Source organism: Nicotiana tabacum, chromosome 16 (assembly GCF_000715075.1).
Source record: "Nicotiana tabacum cultivar K326 chromosome 16, ASM71507v2, whole genome shotgun sequence".
Lineage (NCBI taxonomy): Eukaryota > Viridiplantae > Streptophyta > Magnoliopsida > Solanales > Solanaceae > Nicotiana > Nicotiana tabacum.
This window is the reverse complement of record NC_134095.1, coordinates 144,654,708-144,675,649: the sequence shown is the minus strand read 5'-3', so window position 1 is coordinate 144,675,649 and position 20,942 is coordinate 144,654,708. Positions and strand designations below refer to the sequence as shown.

Below are 20,942 nucleotides of genomic sequence, written 5' to 3'. Positions count from 1 at the left end.
GTTGTTCGTCCTCATTTTCTATAATTTTTACTTCATTTATTTCAACTTCTTCCAATATGTGTTTAGGATGTTCCAAATCATTTTCTAGCTGGTCGTCCACTATTTAGTGAACACTGGAGATATCGTTTTGATATGCAACATCTAATACATTCTTGACTTCCACCCTACCTACAGGCTTAGTTTTTATTACAACCTACCAATCAGACTTATTCCGCCGTAATGGATAAGGAGTATAATACACTTGCCTAACATTATGTGCAATTATAAAAGGATCATAGCGATCATACTCCCTCGTATGATTAACATCAATTATGTTGTATTGGCTGTGTACTCTTGTACCTCTTGTTGGATTTGGGTCAAACCACTTGCATCCAAAGAGTATCAATTTCTTATATGGCCAACATGTATATTCTATTTCTATTATTTCTTTGAGCACACCATAATAATCAGTATCTCCAACTTGGTTGCCATCACCACCTTGAACCCACACTCGTTGTTGTTGCTATTTTTATTTTCAGAGCAATCCTCTGTATGGAACTTATAACCATTTACTACGTACTTAGACATTGTTATGACCTGAAACCCAGGTCCTCAAGATGTATCTATTAAAAATTGATTTACACCATTATTTGGATCATTTACCTACATAGTATTAAAAAAATTCATAAGTTGACATAATTTACAAATATTATTTACCTACATAGTGTTAGAACATTATCAGGATAAACTTACAAATTGTTTGAACCACGTATCAAATCCCGTATATACAACATTATGGCCAAATTGACCCATGAAGTGACTGTGATACATCAAATATTTTTAGTAGTTGCATCGAGATGTAATCACAGTAAATTTTATATTTTGATAACTAATAAATAAATACTTACTTGAGAAATGGTACAACTTCGGGACAATTTAGCAACACATGAAGTGTAGCTGACTTGTACTCCATATCACTCAAACTTCTCTTCCTAACATCCTTAGAACATCGGCCTGGTTGATTGAATATGGACATTGGCGAATATAATGGATCATTCACACATTTGATTGTGTGCCTATTGGGCCTATTCCTAGAACATGGCACGTTACTCTCAAAATAATAAGAACAAAAATGAGCAGTTTCCTTTGCAAGATAAGCTTCGCATATAGATCCTTCAATCCTATTCCTCTGCTTAACAAATTGTTGGCATTTACCAATTGTCCGACATAATGTCATGTTAGCCAAGAACATTCAAATAAGACAGAAAATTACATCAAACTTATAATATTACTTCTCAAAGGGATACATCCATCTGCATTGAACAGGCCCTCCAAGTCGCGCCTTGTGTACAAGGTGGATTGGAAGGTGTTCCATCACATCAAAAAAATCATATGGAAATATCTTTTCCATCTTACTAGAAGTTACACGAATGTTCTGATCCATCCGGAGTAGGTTTACTTCCTGTAATGTGATAGAACACAAGTCTTTGAAAAACAAACTAATCTCTGTGATGGGTTTCCAGATTCTTTCAAGCAAACCACAAAAAGCAATAGGCACTAAGGTCTCCATGAAAACATGACAGTCATGACTTTTCAAATGGCTCAACTTCCCTACCTCCATATTGTAATGATCCGGCCGGTCGTTTTATGAGTTACCGCTCCATTTCCCCTATTTCTACTTCCTATTATTGTGTTTATCAGTATTATGTGTTATCGGGTTGGTTGTCTTGGGTTCGGAAATGTTTTGGTGAGGTTTGAGACACTTAGTCTCTTTCGAGCGAGCTTAAGTTGGAAAAGTCTACCGGATGTTGACTTATGTGAAATAGGGCTCGAATGTGAATTCCGATGGTTCGGATAGCTTCAGGAGATGATTTGGGACTTAGAAGCGTGATCGGAATGTATTTTGGAGGTCCGGAGTAGATTTAGGCTTGAATTGGCGAAGTTGGAATTTTCGGCGTTTTCCGGTTGATAGTTGAGATTTTGATATAGGAGTCGGAATGGAATTCCGGGAGTTGCAGTAGGTCCATGGTGTCATTTGGGATGTGTGTACAAAATTTTAGGTCATTCGGACATAGTTTGATAGACTTTTTGATCAAAAGTGGAATCCGGAAGATTTTTGGAACCTTAAGCTTGAATTCGAGGTGTTTTGGTTGATTCGATGTTGTTTGAGGTGTTTTGAAGATTGGTATAAGTTTGGATAGTAGTATATGACTTGGTTGTGCTTTTGGTTGAGGTCCCGGTGGCCTAGTGGTGATTTCAGATGGTTGGCGGGAAGTTAGGAATTTGGAAGTTTCAGCTGAAGCTAAGTCTGCTGTCATAACCGCACATGCGACTAGGGGGCCACTGATGCGGGCTTGCATAAGCGGAGTTGGAGTAGCAAATGCGGACAATAGGGGATCAGAAGCAGCTAAGTTAGTGCATCTGCGATAGCGCATGTGCGGGCATTGCATCGCAGATGCAGAAATGGGCTCATAAGTGAAAACCACAGATGCGGTATATTGGACCGCAAAAGCGGGAAATGACCGCGGGTGCGAAATCCCTGGGTCAGAAGGTATATTTTTCATCCTTTGCGATTTTCAGCCTTTCTTCACCATTTTAAATCAATTTTGGAGCTTGAGGGAGCGATTTGAAGAGGGATTTCATAGAGGTAAGGTTTTTGTACCCTAAACTCGCTTCTATGGTGTTATTTCACTGATTTGGCTAGAAATTAATGGAAATTAAGGGTTAAAAATTGGGGATTAGGGCTTGGTATTGGAGACCTTAACTTGAGGATTTGAGGGATCATTTGTTGTCTGATTTTGGTACTTTTGATATGAATGAACTCGTGGATTGATAAGGATTCCATTGATGTAAATTTTATCGGATTAAGAGACGTGGGCCCGGGGGTCAAGTTTTGGTTAATTTCGGGATTTGTGTTGTAATTTGATTATTTTCGAGTGGGCTTTGTTCCCTTAGTATATTTTGATGGTTATATACTGGTTTTGGTTAGATTTGGAGCACCCTGAGGCCGATTCGAGAGGCAATGGCATCGCGGGCTAGAGTTTGGATAGGATAGAGGTGAGTAATGATTGTAAATATTGTCCTGAGGGTATGAAACCCCGGACTTCACATCGTTATGCTACTTTAAGGTGACACACATACTAGATGACGAGCTTGGGGTCGTGCACTCTTGGAGATTGTGACTTAGTCCGTCCCAAATGACTGTTTTACTACGTATTTGATTGAAAACTATTTGCTATCATCATGTTTTGGGCTGAATTCCATATTTGGGCCTCGTGCCAAATGTTTTGGACCCCGTAAGGGATTTTTACTACTATTCCTCACTGTTTTGACTTTATACTTGTACTTAGTCATGCTATATTCTACTATTTTCATAACTCAGCCATGTTTACTCTGTTTTGACATCTTAAATGATATTTTAAGTTGAGCATCATATTATACTGTGTCCGAGTGGCTTATAGAGATTATTGACTGAGTGGGTCGAAGGCCTGTGTTAGGAGGTTATTATGGGATCGGGTTGTGTGCCGTAGCGGTATTGAGCTGATTCATGATTATGAGGCCGATGGCCTGAGTTGTACGTCACAAGGTGGCTTGATATGAGGCCGAGACCCTATATGATTATGCCACGAGATGGTTTTTTATTGCGCTTGGGTCGTAAAGGGCCCCTCCCGGAGTCTGTACACCCCCAGTGAGGGTACCTAGTGTGATATGTGATATAGCCCGAGGGGCTGATGTTGTTTTATGTTATTGCTCGAGGGGTTGATACAAGTGATTGTGAGATAGTCCGAGGGGCTAATTCTGTTGGTACTTGGCCCGAGGGATTGGTTTTATGTGTTTATCTTTTCTCACTGTTTTTCATTCACTCGTTTAACTGTTAAAAGATGTTTTAAAGAAGCTTATACTGTACTAAGGTGTTTTTACAAGTTTTCACTATTTTATTGCATTGTATTAGTTTTACACTGCCTCTTTGTACCATTGTGTTATGTTTTACGTGTTTTCTTATTGCTCAACTGACTTTTTTATTACTCACTGATTTGGCGTACTCACATTACTCCCGGCACCCTGTGTGCCGATTTAGGAGCCTCGGATCGTGCTAGCAAGTGCTGATTGCTTCCCGTATGCGGTTCGAAGTTCACTAGGTAGCTGCTCGGTGTTTGCAGCCTAATGCTTCTCCCTCTTATCTTACTTTCCTTGTACTAGTTCTGTAATAGAATGTGTAGTCCTTCTTCATACTCTTAGTCGGATGTTTAGATGCTCATGACTGGTGACACCCGATGTCGGGCTATGTTTGCTTTCCGCAGTTGTCCTATTTCACTCTATTTGTGTATTTATCACTTTTTAATGACTTAATTATGAATTATTATAAATGTTGATTGGATTGGGGGGTTTGTGTCGGTTGGCCTTGTCTTCACGAGAGGCACCATCAAGACCGAGTCTGATTTGGGGTCGTGACACATATCTACTTTTTTTTCCAAGATTCGACGCATAACCCTCAGGCATCTTCAATTTTGTAACCCAATCACAAATTTGCCGTCTTTCCTTCAAACTGAATGTGTAACTTGATTTGGGTTGGGACACCTTACCATTATTTGTTGTCTACAAGTATAATCCAGGCCGCCTGCAATATTCTTGTAAGTCCATTCTAGCCTTCGTATTATCTTTTGTCTTACCTTTAACATCCATCATTGTGTCGAACAAACTGTCAAAATAATTCTTCTCAATATGCATGATATCAAGGTTGTGATGGAGAAGATTATCCTTCCAATAAGGCAACTCCCAAAATATACTCTGTTTTATCCAATTATGAGTAACACCGTATCCGGGGAATCCATAAGGTGTAGCTTCAGTAACTTTACTGAAGTTCTGGACCCTCTCCCAAATTTCCTCATCTGAAAGTATCGGAGGTGGAGAATCATATTCCATTTTATTCTTTTTGAATACATTTTTCATCCTTCTAAACTCATTATCATGAGGAAAGAATTGACGATGACAATCAAACCATAATTACTTTCGGCCATGTTTTAAAGTGAACACTTTACTATTTCCATGCAGTAAGGACAAGTTAGCTTCTTAGTAGTCATCCACCCAGGCAACATTCCATACTCAGGAAAATCATTAATCGTCCACATTAAATTAGCACGAAAATTGAAATTCTGCTTGGTTGATATGTCATATGCTTCAACACCATCATACCAGAATTTTTTTAGCTCATCAATCAAAGGTTGCAAATATACATCAATCAAACTTTTCGGATTACGTGGGCCGTGGATAATACAATTTAAGAATATATATGGACTAGTCATGTACAACTCGGGTTGTAGATTATAAGGTGTAAGAAAGACAGGCTAACATGAATATGGTGTCACAGATATAGAAAAAGGCGTGAAGCCATCCGCACACAGACCTAACCTAATGTTCCTCGGTTTACTAGCAAAATCTGGATATGTCCTATCAAAGTGCTTCCAAGCTTATCCATCTGAAGGATGACACATAAAACCAGATGGTCTTCTATTTTCAAAGTGTCATTTCATATGAGAAGCAGAACTCATCGACGCATATAACCTCTTTAACCTAGTATAAGAGGTAAATAATGCATTGCCTTGATAGCGACCATATTCCCGCTGGAAAGCCTCTTGAAACGAGGCTTTTCACAAAATTTACAAAATGTCTGACCTGTATCTATATCTATATAGATAAGGGTCGGGTTCCTTTAGGGATTGATAGACTTGTGAAGATCCTAATTAGTATATATAATTTATCATCAAATATATCTGTTTGGAAATTGATTCATCGACTTATAACTTACTTAGATGCATTGTTGAATATTAAAAATAAAATGTTTGACCTATATCTATTAATAATAAAAACAAAACGTCTTGACCTATATCGTTGTACTACTTTAACTACATATATAACATATTATAGTATATGTTAGTGTATTCATCCCTTGGATTACAAAAGTGTTAACGGATTACATTTATATTATTTAGATAGTAAATATAAAAGTGATTTTAAATTTTGACCAATGTTGACCTAATAACCGGTCAACTTTGTTCGGTTCTTTTCTAGAAATTAAAGTATAGCGACCAAAGTTGGTCGGTAAATGCTTCCCCCTGTATTAACCGACCAACTTTGGTCAGTAATTTTAAATAAGATTTCTTTATATTTTATAAAACATTTTAAATTATAATATAACTATTAAAATTTTATAACTGGATCCCACATTACCGAACAAATTTGGTCGTTAATGTGAAATTTTCTTTGACTAAACAAGTCTGACCAGCTCGGTCAACTTGTTGACCACTTTACCAACCAACTTTGGTCTGTAATTTATTCAAAATAAATATAAAATATTTTTCTCCCTGTTTCCGATCAACATTGGTCGCTATTTTTGGACCGACCAATTTTGATCGCTAATTACCGGATTTCTAGTAGCGAAATGCACCTAAAAAAGAAAGCAAGAATGCACCTAAGCAGATTGATAAGTCCTCTTATGATGAGTGTTATAAGTGTAACAAACTGAATCACATGGTTACATACTGTCCAATGTGGGAAATTGATGAATGGAAGAAAGAAAGAGCTATAAAACCAAAAAAAAGGGATAAAATGAAAGAGCAAGCCTCAAACAAAAGCAAAATTTTAGACAATGGATTCACCGACCTAAACAAGCTTTCCTAGTAACATAAGCTTTCCAGAAACCTTATTCATTTCGAACTATCTTACAAGAAAAATAGATATGACAGTACATCAATAGTTATGATATACAAAATACTAAATAGAATAAAAAAAAAAAACAAATGGGAGAGACATGCAGTTAGCATGCTTATTCCTAAAACATAAATGTAACAACAGTTAAGAACATAAAAGAAACGTTATACTTTTCAAAATATAAACTAAAAGGTTATGCACTAGGAAGGTACGTAATGCCAGATGGTCCCCGCAAAATAAACTTCACTTTCCTGCATTAAAGATAAAAAAAAAAATAGAAGTCATCATCTTAATTTCAAGGAGGTAAAATATAACAAAAGATGGAGTAATTATTAATAGTGTGAATAATATAAGAAGAATATTTTAGAGAGTTGTAAAACATACCGTGAGTGTAAAAGATGTGGACCTTAAGAGAATTATTTCCCATGTCCTCTTGTTCTTGTTCAATCTTTCTTGCACAATCCGCAGCAAGTATACCGCAATTATGTAACTGAATTGACTCCAAATTACAAATTTCCGCAAAATCTATTGGAAGATCTTCCAGGTGAAAACAATTCTTCAGAACAAGGCGTTTTAGATTTGGGAAGCTATCACTGCTTGCTTCCCAATGTTGAAAATATATCTCGCTAAAAAGGAACAACTTTAGGCTTTGGAACTTGTCTTCACCACTCAATCTCCATACTTTATCCCAGACAGCATAATATTTAAGTTTGAGCTCTTCAAGATTTGGCAACATGACAAGAGTTGATATGTATTCCCAAGGAAAACGAAACTTGCCAGCTAAAGTCAACCTCTTAAGTGATGTTGGGAAAACAAACCTCGTGAGGTACTTGGGCCAAATTCCCTTGAAACACTTCAGTGCTTCTGTTGCGGAAGCCAAATGTATATAGTGTGAATAAGTCACAACTACTATACCAAAAATTATGACAGCCACCAAATAATAAATAAGACAATAAAGCAACAATAAAGGGAACACCAGAATTTATGAGGTTCGGCTAATTTTTCCTACTCCTCGGACACAACCAATATTTTATTTCACTCCAAAAATACAAGTGAAATAATACTAAAGAGAGAAATACAAATGCCTTAAACAGATGAGAAGGCAAATGAGAGGTGTGTTTAAATCCTAAACATTAAGCCTTCTTTTATAGGGGAAAAATCCCCCCAACCCTTCTTTTCCCACCGATGTGGGACAAAAGATTTGCCAAATTCAACAAATCTCCACCTTGGCAAAATTCCACATCTTCAATTTTCTCTCAATAACAAATTTTGATTGTGTCTTCATCTTCAATCTTCAGTTTTCAACAATGTTGATCAAATCCAAACAATGTTGAAACTTGACCGCAGTCACCACCTTTGTCAGCATATCAGCAGGATTCTCCGTAGTATGAATTTTCTTCACTGTGACTCCACCTTCTTCTATGATTTCTCGTACGAAATGATACCGAACATCAATGTGCTTCGTCCTTGCATGATAAACTTGGTTCTTCGCTAATTGAATAGCACTTTGACTATCACAAAAAATTGTGATACCTTTTTGTTCAACACCAAGCTCCTTTAGCAATCCTTGAAGCCAAATTGCCTCCTTCACAACCTCTGTAATAGCCATGTACTCTGCCTCTGTTGTAGACAAAGCAACTGTTGACTGCAAAGTAGACTTCCAACTAACTGGTGCCTTTGCAAAAGTAAACACATAACCAGTAGTTGATCTTCGTTTGTCCAGATCACCCGCAAAATCTGAGTCACAATATCCAACTACAGATTGATTGTCTTCCTGCTCAAAAACTAACCCGACATCTACAGTATTATGAATATACCGTAGAATCCACTTCACAGCTTGCCAATGCTCCTTCCCTGGATTGTGCATATATCTGCTAATAACTCCAACAGCTTGTGAAATGTCAGGCCTTGTGCAAACCATTGCATACATCAAGCTACCAACAGCATTTGCGTATGGTACCTTTGACATATACTTTCGTTCAGCTTCATCCATTGGCGACATAGTAGTACTTAGCTTAAAATGGGAAGCAAGTGGAGTACTAACTGGCTTAGTCTTGTCATCTATGCCAAAACGTTGAAGTACTCTCTTCAAATATTCCTTTTGAGATAAACAGAGTTTCTTTGAACGTCTATCTCTAATTATCTCCATGCCAAGAATTTTCTTTGCCTCACCCAAATCCTTCATCTCGAACTCCTTCTTCAGTTGAATCTTCAACTTATCAATTTCTTCCGAATTCTTGGAAGCTATAAACATATCATCAACATATAGGAGAAGATATACAAAGGAACCATCTTTAAGCTTGTGCAAATACACACAATGATCGTATTTGCTTCTCTTCTACCCTTGCCGCAACATAAACTCGTCAAATCGCTTGTATCATTGTCTAGAAGATTGTTTCAATCCGTACAACGATTTTTCAAGTTTGCACACCATATTTTCTTTTCCAACAACTTTGAATCCTTCTGGCTGAGTCATGTAGATTTCCTCCTCCAAGTTTCCATGTAAAAACGCAGTTTTTACATCCATCTGAACTAGTTCCAAATCCAATTGTGCTACCAAAGCCAACATAATTCTAATGGAGGAATGTTTTACAACTGGAGAAAACACTTCATTGTAATCAATTCTCTCCTTTTGAGCATATCCTTTGGCCACTAATCTTGCTTTGTAGCGAACATTTACTTGGTTAGGAAATCCTTCTTTCTTTGCAAATACCCATTTGCACCCAATTGCTTTCTTTCCCTTCGGGAGATTGGCCAATCTCCATGTATGATTCTGATGAAGGGACTGTATTTCATCATTCATGGCAATCCTCCACTTATCTTCTTCTGAACTTTGGACAGCATCTTTATAAGTGGTAGGAACATCATTCAGCTACAATTGAGGTTGCACAAGCAACCGTCTCTATGAGACGAACAAGTTTCGTTATTGTTCTTTTTGGCCTGCTGGTTGCTATTGATTCAAGTTGTTGTTGAGGTTCCTGAGTTGGAATCTCCTCTACTGGCTCTCCTTCCAGAGGGTAATCTTCATTTGTTTCCTCCTATGCTTCTTGTGTAGGAAAAATAAATTTTCCCTCAAACTCCACCTGCTTAGAAGCACCTTTATTTTGTTTAGTATCTTCTGTTACCTTATTTACCATAGCAGATTCATCAAATGTAACATCCCTGCTGAATATTACTTTCTTTGTCATAGGACACCATAAGCGATATCCTTTGACTCCAAAAGTAATTCCCATAAAAATAGCCTTCTTTGCCCTTGGATCCAATTTTGACTCCGTCACATGATAATATGCAGTTGAGACAAACACGTGCAAAGAGTTATAATCTACAACAGGTTTTCCATACCATTTTTCAAATGGTGTCTTGCCATCAATAGCAGCAGATGGTAGACGATTAATGAGGTGGCATGCATATGTAATTGCCTCAGCCCAAAATTCTTTGCCCAAGCCAGCATTGGACAACATACACCGTACCTTCTCCAGCAAGGTCCGGTTCATACGTTCTGCCACTCCATTTTGTTGTGGTGTATGTCTAACAGTGAAGTGTCGGATGATGCCATCATTTTCACAGACCTTATTGAAATGATCATTTTTGTATTCACCTCCATTGTCTATGCGAATACACTTGATCCTCTTGCCTGTTTGATTCTCCACCATCGTCTTCCATTTGAGAAAAATTCCCAACACTTCATCTTTGCTCTTCATTGTATACACCCATACTCTTCAGGAAAAATCATCAACAAAGGTTACAAAATAGTGTTTCCCACCCAATGAAGGTGTTTTGGAAGGACCCCAAACATCTGAGTGTACATAATCCAAAATGCCTTTAGTATTATGGATCGCTGTACCAAATTTAACCCTTGTCTGTTTCCCTTTAACACAATGCTCACAAAACTCCAAGTTGCAAGCCTTTACTCCTTTTAACAATCCTTGATCTGATAGAGTTTTCAAGGATTTTCCTCCAGCATGTCCCAAGCGCATGTGCCATAGCTTGGTTGCTTCTGCTTCTTTGTCATCACTGGATGTCACTGTCGCTGTCCCAATAACTGTACTGCCACGATAGCGGTACATATTATTATTCTTCTGATTAGCCTTCATTACCACTAGTGCACCGGAGCATACTCTCATCACTCCATTTTCTGCAATGATTTTGAACCCTTTTGATTCTAGGGCTACCACAGAGATGAGATTCTTCTTCAAATCCGGTACATATCGAACATCTATCAATGTTCTGATCATTCCATCATAGTTCCTTAATCGTATTGAACCAATGCCATATGAGGTAAGAGGGCTGTTATCCGCTGTGTGGACGACTCCATATTCTCCTTCTTGAAATTCCATGAACCAGTCCCTGTTGGGACACATATGATAGCTACAAGCCGAGTCCATCAACCATATGTATGATGATGTTGATGACTCTGTTGTAACTAATGAGAAGTCTGAATCATCACAATCAGCTACATTTGAATCCATAATAGCCTTTCCATTGTTATGTTTGGCCTTATTCTTCAACTTCGGACAGTCTTTCTTCCAGTGCCCTTTTTCTCGACAAAAGGCACATTCATCTTTGCTGGGTCTGGATCTTGACTTGGATCTTCCCTTCTTTGTCCTCGTTTGATTTTGAGGACGACCCCTCACAAACAGTGCTTCTCCTTCTCCGCCCTTCTGTTTTTCTCGCTTTCTTTGTTCATAGCTGTACAAAGCCGAACAAACTTCTCTGAGAGAAATTTCGTCATTTCCATGGAGTAGAGTAGTTTCAAGGTGCTCGTACTCATCAGGAAGTGACGCCAACAACATTAAGGCCAAGTCACCATCATCATAAGTTGTATCCATATTTTGCAAATCTGTGACCAACTTATTGAAACTGGTGATATGTTCATTCATCGTGGTACCAGGAACATAGGTGAAGTGAAACAGTCTCTTCTTAATGTACAATTTATTTTGACTGTTTTTCTTCAAAAATTTATCCTCCAGTGCTTTCCATAATTTACTTGCAGAAGTTTCCTTTGTGTATGGATATTTCTACTCTCTAGCAAGGTAGGATCGAATGGTACCGCAAGCAACACAGTTGATAATTCTCCAATCTTCTTCTCCAATAACATCTGGTTTCTTTTCTTCAATGGACAGATCTAGCCCTTGTTGAAAAAGGACATCTAGAACCTCGCCTTGCCACATCCCAAAATGCCCGGACCCGTCAAAAATTTCTACCGCAAATTTCGCATTTGACACAATTCTTGTCATAAGCGAAGATGCCAATGATGACGTATTGTTGACACTTGATGTAGATTCTTCTTGTTTATTATCTCCCATATTTGACACAAATATTATTTAATAGCTGACGACACAAATCAAGATTATTCCTTTCTGATGTAGAAGATCAGACTAAGCTGCAACCACAGAGCATACTCAGACAGAATCTTGACTCAGTTACCAAGATAAATCTTTTCTGATGTGGAAGATCAGACTATGCTGCAACCACAGAGCATACTTAGACAGTACCTTGGCTCTGATACCAATTGTTGCGGAAGCCAAATGTATATAGTGTGAATAAGTCACAACTACTATACCAAAAATTATGACAGCCACCAAATAATAAATAAGACAATAAAGCAACAATAAAGGGAACACCAGAATTTACGAGGTTCGGCTAATTTTGCCTACTCCTCGGACACAACCAATATTTTATTTCACTCCAAAAATACAAGTGAAATAATACTAAAGAGAGAAATACAAATGACTTAAACAGATGAGAAGGCAAATGAGAGGTGTGTTTAAATCCTAAACATTAAGCCTTCTTTTATAGGGGTAAAATCCCCCCAACCCTTCTTTTCCCACCGATGTGGGACAAAAGATTTGCCAAATTCAACAGCTTCCAGTTTTCTTAAGCTAGACATATCAATGAGGCCGTTGCCCACATGGTCACGGACAATCAGGCTCTTTAGATTGGGAATGGAAGAAAAGACTTCATTTGTACAACTAGTAGTACAAAGAACAGAAAATTCCTGTAGATTTGGCATCTCTGTCACAAGATGATTATTTCGAATGCTACTTCTAAGACTGGTTATACAATAGGCTCCCTCCAAATGTATATGGCTTAAGTTCTTCATCATCCATATCGTCCCTGGTAAAGTTTTAGAACGATATTGATTCCTAAGAATTAGAGTCTGCAAATTTTGAAGCTTTCAGATTGATGCAGGAATATCGTCGTTAAATCCAACTTGGAGATATCTCAAATGAAATAACGTTGTAATCGCGAGTGGAAAGGAATCGAAATTTTCAGATTCATGAAAGATGGCCAATACCCTAAGAAGGTTGAAATGGGAGAAAAATTGTTGTACGATAGTACAAGGATGGCAGATGGGCAATATCCCGAAAAGCTTAACACGTGTTGTGTAAGGATACAATCGTGAAAAGCAGATAGATGTGGCAACAGGGGGTAATACCTTACAACAATCATCTACTGAATAATATTGGATTTGAAAACTGAACCGACGAACATTTTGCTTTTGTGTTAGAAGAGAAGAGTAGTTTTTGTCAATATGCATAAACTTTGTTGTTTCAGCTTCTATCAAACAAAATTCATGCAGCAGATCATGTATTGCACATGCTTTTATCTCACCATTGAATCTCCGTTTTCTAACCATTATCAAGTTCCTGCCAATAAGATCCTCCAAATAATCTACTGCCACTTCCTCCAAGCTTTTATTACTTTGAGACGTCCTTATATAACCTTCCGCGATCCATAGTTGGATCAATCTCTTAGTTTCAACCTGAAAATCCTCTGGGAAACAACTCATAGAAAGAAAGCAAGGCTTGAGATGATTAGGCAAGTGGTGGTAACTCAAACCAAGCACTCCTTGGCACTTATCTGGATGACTAGCAATGATTTCACCTAAGATTCGGACAACATCCTTCCATGTTTCTAATGTCCTGGCCATTTTAGAAAGATACCCTGCGATAACTAAAATCGTTAATGGTAGTCCTTTGCATTTTTCTACTATTTCCTTTCCAATTTTTTCCAACTCATGAGGATGATCATTTTCTGGTCCAAATACATTATCACGAAGTAACTTCCAACTATTTTCTAAATTCAATAAGTTCATGTGATGAGGGCTAGTAGAATCCACATACATTGCTACCGCAGTTTCCCTAGTAGTCAATAAGATTCGACTACTCGGGAAATATTCCTCTTAGACTATCCCAATTACCCGTACTCCAAATATCATCAACAACAACAAGGTATCTTCGACCCTTTAGTTTTTTTTGCACCAGGTCAGCTAACTCACTGTCCTTCATCTTATCATAATCATTTGCATTGAAAATATTCGTGTGCTTTGAGATGCAATGTAAAGCATGTAACAAGACAGTTCTAAATCGAAATTCTTGAGATATTGTAACCCAAATATGAAGGTCAAAATGATACCTGATTGTGAGATGATCATAAGCTTTTCTAGCGAGTGTTGTTTTGCCAATACCACCCATACCTGATATAGTGACAATGTCTAGCGCTGACAGTGGTCCCGTCAATCTTTTAACTATGATCTTCAAGTCATCTTCAAGCCCCTGCACAGTGGCAGCTTCCAAATTTGGCAGCATTGGATCACTTCGAGAAGTGCCAATCAAGGAATCCCCAGATAATTCATCAATTTCATCCTCAACATCATGGGTACTAGTGCTAAATTCAGAAATAATCTCCATCACTTCTTTCTTTGTTGTATCAATTTTTTTAACAACTGATACCAAATTCCAGTGTAAAATTATATGTGATATGCCAAACATCCAGCTTGAGCCTTTGATTAGTTGACCAATCTTCAGCTCAACAACATCTTCTGCATCACTAGCAGCAACTCTTATTTTTTCCTCCAAAGATTTGACTTTTTCAGGATCAAACCTACTCTTTCTAGTTTCTTCAACAACATTATGAAAATATTCAGCAGTAGCATGAAGATAATCGAGCGTATTAGCAGTTTGACCTTGAATGAGCTTTGGATCAATTCTCTGCTGAAGTTGCTCAAGAGTTTTAAGAAGAGAAATTACAGCAATATAAGCAGCCATATATCACGTACTTAAGAATCAGATTGTGGAAATGTTTTGCGTTCAGCTCTTTAACTATTTTTATATTTGTCTGTGTGACTTGATATCCTGGAACAGCCCCTATTTATAATTTGGGCTGCATTGAATGTGTAAATTTTTAACCTACAACTTGTACAATACCCTTTACTAATTTCCAAGACCATGTTAGTTCCTTAATTAGTTGTTATCAATAAATTGTTTGACTTATTAAAATAAAAAACTAAGTCATTGCCGCGCGTGGAATCAGATCTGAAAATAATAGTATTTCATCCATTTTCATTTGATTAAAGGTTTAACATTTTCTTTCTTCTGATAGACAGGTTTTCCCTGACTAAAAAGTCACCGATTTGTTTCTTGAGAGAACTACAGAAATAGCAACAAATAGATACTATTCACCAATAATTAGCCACTAAGTCATGCTACCAAAAATAGTTAAAAAAAAGTCATCAATAATTTACAACATTCAAAAACCTTAGCAAAAAAAATATATTTAATGAATTTGTTGAAAAAAACGCATAGAAGAGGCAATATACAAAATTTAAGAAAGATTAAAGGTAATTTGGACGGGTTTGGAGTCGAAATTCGTTACCAATAATATACAACACTAAGAAAACCTAGTCAAAAAAGACTTTTTCCCCCAGATGGATATGGTTGGAATTTGTTGAAAATAAATAGATGAGGTTATATACCAAATTTGAGGAAGATTGAAGGTGATCTAGATTGGTTGGGAGTCAAATTTTGTAGTTGAGATCGAGCTTATAATTTTCTTTGCGACACATGTATCTCACGTACATGTATACATACATATACAGAGGATACACATCTAATACATATAAATTACACAAATGATACGTATGGGATATACATATCATCTTCTTTCGTGTTCATCTTCTACTTCAAATTTGGTAAATTTTAATTTAAATCACCTCAAATTTCTACCAAATTATCCTAAAACTAAGATTCAAACTCCATGAGATGTACCCGATTTCTTTCAATAACATCCACTCGAAAGAAATTCTAATTTTGGAACTCAAAATTTTAAATTTAAGCTTAAGCGAGCATGAATAACTTTCAATGGAGTTTTAACTAATCATTTTCACTTTCCAAACAACCTAAAAATCAAATAAAAATAAATAAAATCCAAGTAGATATATGTTCTTCTTACATATAAGATTCATGCATTTATAGTATAAGCACCGTGATAGTGTGGTTCATGTAATTATACTATTCTAAGTACCTTCTAAATGAAGATTTTTTAAAAATATTTTTGTTGTTGGATATGCAAAATGGAATCACCAGAAAACAAAAATACTAAGATGATAAAAAGGAATAAATTGGTTGATAAATTGTCATCATTGTAGTCTATATATCTTGTGGTTGTAGGTATAATTTGCTTTACTATTGCATATACCACAAATTATTCTACACTAAAATCTTAAACAATTTTATTTGATTATTCATGTAGAATTTTGCAAAGAGGGAGAAGAGAGGAGGGGGGAGGTAGAGTAAATGGAGGGAGAAGCATACAGGTAGCCAATCGGACTAATTTCGGTACCATTGACTAATATTAGTAGCATTTTATGAATTGGCTAATTTTACTAGCATTTTTTGCTGTGAAAGACCAAACTGGATAGTTTCTCAGTTTTCTTCGCTTATTGGCAAACATTGTTAAATGTTTGTTTATCTTCTTTCACAATGCATGTGTGAAATTAGTTGTGCGAAATTTATTGATGGTTTGGTGTAATAGTCCAACTCACTAGTAATATTATATACTTTGGGCTTAGATTCATCCGGCTTTAGACTATGATAGTAGACTTTAAGACTTGTTTTCTTATATATGAAGCATTTATTTTGTTTTTTGCCGATGTGAGATTGCCTAAGATTTCATATTTGGCATAACAAGAATATTATTTGGGTTGAACCTAGTGCGGTAGAATCCTACGATTAATTTTTTGAGCAAAAAACATAATAGACGACATTTAAAAAGTTTTTACAAAATCACAACACCATTAATGAATTAACACCCGGTAGCTACAAAAGTAAACTATACCATTCAATAGTTACCAATAATCACGCCAAAAGCGGCAAACGAAATCCTCCTATTTTCGTGCCTAAACATATTCTCTTGTATCGTAAAAATCCTAACCTTATTTGGCAGGGCTCCTACTAGTCCAAACCATTAAAGGAACACAACTTTTCCTCACAACAATAATTTTTCTTTGAAATTTTAATGTATAATTTTGTATATTAAAGGCATAATTAGGTATTTATTGCTATTTGTGAATTAAATATACTATGTATCTATAATATTTGTATAATGTACATTGTCTTTTTATGTAAGTTATTTGTAGGTAACATATATGGTATAATAATAATGTTTCGCATTTGTTTTTTATGTAATGTATTTGGTATAATATTGGTATACTCGTATTCGCAAGCAATATACTTTAAATAATATTGCTATAATAATGGAATATATATTGATTTAGATTGTGTATGAGAGAATAATGAGAAATGGAACCTTTTTGAGAGCACCTATTCGGAGGAAAATTTCAAAAAAAAAAATAAAAAATTGGCAAGTTTAGATTAATGACGAGAGAGAATTTTGTGATAAATTAATGTGGTTCAATAATCCAAAATTATGGTTAGTTTTACGTTTAAAAATCTAATGTCATGTAAAGTATCTTAATAAATTTTGTAACTGTAAATGAATGTGCTATTTTTAAAATAAAGCAGAAAGTAATGTTATTTATACATATACTAGTGAAATGATCCGCGCTTCGCGCGGCCTTAAAAGACATCTATAAAATTTCAAAAATGATGAGATATTCTTGAAATTTTGTTGAAGCAAAAATATGCTATTACTCAGAATGTCCTCAACTACAATCCAGAAGAATAAATGGACTAAAAAAGTTATAACTAAATAAAATAAAATAAGGAAGGTGACCATAATAGAGTAATCACAAAGAAGTTAGTATTACGAAGCAAAATGTGATAAAAGTATCACAAAGTCCGACTGATCTGCTGGGTAAAAATGAGATCAAATTAAAAACATACACGACATATTTAAATAATAGCAAAGTATGGAGTGTCACAAAATTAATCATTAATTTTGTGAAAGAAAAGAAAAGAAAAGAAACGAGAAAGAGAAAGAGAAAGAGTAAGAATCTCCGCTCATTAATTGGAATCCACATTCATATACAAGGCTTTGGCTCAAAATTTAAAGGATGCCAACCGTAACCAGTTTGAAACGGAAAATAGGTTACAAAATTAAAAATAAAAATAAAAAGATACAATCCTTCTCTTCCGTACAAATACAAAAAAAAAAATCATAGAGAGAAAGCACATAAAAGAAAAGATCGATTGGCGCATCTCTACAGTTTTGCCTTTGTTGCCATCACCTCTGCCTCCTTTATGGCCGCACTGCCACTTTTTTTTCTATTAAAATCCGTATTTTGTCATGTTGAAACCTCTCCTCCTATATATCCTTTAGATCTGAATGCACTCGTTAATTTGTCCAAATTAACAGAATAAAATAAAATTTAAAAATATGGAATGGAAAACCTATGTAACCTCATGAGAAATCTACATTTGGTTGCATGCTAATTTAGTGTCACCCGACTTCAACAGTTGAGAGTTTTGGAATACAGTGTATGCACTTGTCCTTAACCTTGCTTCTTGGCAATGTTTGGCAATGCTAGATTAGCATAAACAATTCTCACACAACCATATTGCATATTAGACTTATCATAGTAAGATGCTCTCTCCATTTCTGTTTCTCTCGTCCTTTTATTGTTATTCTTCTTTATTATATCATTCAATACACAATTGAATACAGAAATTAAGAATTGTAACGATTGTATAATTAGAAATATGATTGAATACTAAAAGTCATTAAGGAGACATACATGTGACGGAAAAGATTTAAAAAACAAAGAAGAAGAAAAAGAAGCGAAAAAGGGAGTGGGAAAAGGAATTGATAAAGGAGGAAACATGGGTCTAAAAGAAATAAATATTAATAATGATAATAAGGAATGATATAAATAGAGGGGAGTCTGTCAAGAAACTGAAAGAGAATGCTACCTCATCCAATTATTTTTCAATCCCCCCTAAACCCCCAGATATTGATCAAAGTAGAACCAAACCTAGCTTCAAGGACATGCTCATCACCTCAAATCCTATGCTATTCACCACTTTAGGAAATGATCAAGACCAAAACTCTCTATTGTTGGATCAGGATGATCAATCAATTGATCAACCTTCTTTGTCAATCTCAGAAGGCATCAAGTGCATATCCCTATCCTCTGAAGATAAGGCACGCATCTACGAGCCATGGAAAAACTCCATCATAATAAAGCTAGTGGGCAAACACATGCTACATCACTATCTAAAGAAAAAAATTTAAGAACTATGGAAGCCAACAGAGGATTTCCAACTGATTGACCTGGGGATGGACTACTACATCATTAAGTTCAAAAGAAAAGAGAATATGGACAAGGCAATGCATCAAGGTCCTTGGTTCATAAACGGGCATTTTTTCTCCATCATTAGATGGAAACCAAACTTTGTTGCGACTCAAGAAAAGGTCACTAAATTAGCTGTTTGGATTAGACTTCCTCAATTACCCACAGAATTTTATGATGGGAAAATTTTGGAAAAAATTGGCAATGCAATTGACCGATTACTTAAAATTGACGTTTGCACATCAACAACCCTCCGAGGTCGCTATGCAAGATTATGTCTGGAATTACCCCTTGAAATGCCAGTCCAACCATTTATCTATGAACAAACAATTCATTATGAAGGTGAAAATTTCCTTTGTACAAAATGCCGCAGATTGGGACATATAGCACAAAAATGTCCCTTCTGTTTTTAGAATAATAAAGACAGCCCAAAAGATGACTCATGCAAGGAATTATCATACTCAAATGAAGGAGATAAAGAAGTATGGACAACAGTATCCATTTCAAAAAGGAAAAATCAAGCTATGAAAACCACCCCAAAGCATCCCAATCCGGATAAACAAGGCATTGGCCCAGGTATTCCTGTTAAGCTTTTCAATTCCACCACTGGTAAATACTTGGATACTCAACTGTTACAACACAAAACAAAGGAAATTAATATTTCTACATCTTCTTCTCATACTCTGCTTAAGGATCAAACAAATTTACCTAACAAAAACAATTATTCTATCTTAGACGATCAGCAAATGGTTTTGGACAAAACTACTAATGACAATAATAATAAAAAAAAATTTAAAAATAAAAATCATGCTAGTGCACAAATGTCACAATACACAACAAATGTTGACATGGTGGCAAAGAACGTGTCTAACACCAATAGTCCTACAAAGCAATTGGTTAAGGTGGCCATGCAAGATAACTTAGGTAATGACACTATTACACCTATTAAAAATCAAAACACTACTACAAACACTACCCTCCATAGTGGTGAGTTTAGTAATCAAACACTTATTAACCATAACCCCAAGCAAGATCTTTTAACAAGATCCGCTTATCAACAACCACCTAAGCATGTTAGCCAAATGGCTATTAACGTAGAAAACTCTTGCCAAATGAACAACAACCTTCCACACGCAATGGAGTTGGAAGGCCAGCCTATAAACACCTCCATTGGGGACACAAAAGACCTACAAAAGCCTTCCCCAATCATTAGCCTATTAACCAATCCTCTACAATTACCCAAGAGTCACCCTCTCACGCCTGACTTAGGATTAATTAGTAGCACAAAATCTATTCAAAATGCCAACCATTGCATCGTCCAGTTGGAGAAGACAAAGGCTTCTCCAAATCCTTCGCCAAACCAGACTAACAATGGAAAACCTACCACTCCCTCACCCTCACCCAGTAAATCCTCAAATAATTTATGTTCAGCGACCTCAAGCACAAAACTACCAACCAGTGTCATGGATGGAGATGGGTCTTATGGGCCATGCATGCTCATTCAACATCCAAGTAAATGGCCAAGACACTGTGATCATCCTCCACGACACTCAGTACCTAGCACAATTGGTGACGGAAGAGATGAGGTTGGCCATGAACAACTACTTGAATCAAGCATGGCTCAACAACATTCTTCAACCCTTAGCCCCGTTAGTAAACCCTCAGTTGGTCCATGCAATGAGGAACCAATGGAATCTTCCCCCCCCCCCCCATTTCAATCTAA

The 20,942-nt window shown here is 36.3% G+C and overlaps 2 protein-coding genes across 2 annotated transcripts; both read right to left on the bottom strand.

The window, feature by feature from the left end:
• Positions 1-6,930: 6,930 nt before the first annotated feature.
• Positions 6,931-12,700, bottom strand: LOC142170450 (putative late blight resistance protein homolog R1A-3). The gene is made up of 3 exons (XM_075232364.1): positions 12,505-12,700; positions 7,072-7,551; positions 6,931-6,938 (listed from the first exon to the last, which is right to left on the bottom strand). The coding sequence occupies exons 1-3, from the start codon at positions 12,698-12,700 to the stop codon at positions 6,931-6,933; spliced, it is 684 nt and encodes a 227-aa protein (XP_075088465.1).
• Positions 12,701-12,865: 165 nt separating this feature from the next.
• LOC142170449 (putative late blight resistance protein homolog R1B-16) lies at positions 12,866-13,816 on the bottom strand. Its single transcript, XM_075232363.1, has one exon. It carries the CDS (start codon positions 13,814-13,816, stop codon positions 12,866-12,868), a length of 951 nt encoding a protein of 316 aa, XP_075088464.1.
• Positions 13,817-20,942: the final 7,126 nt, after the last annotated feature.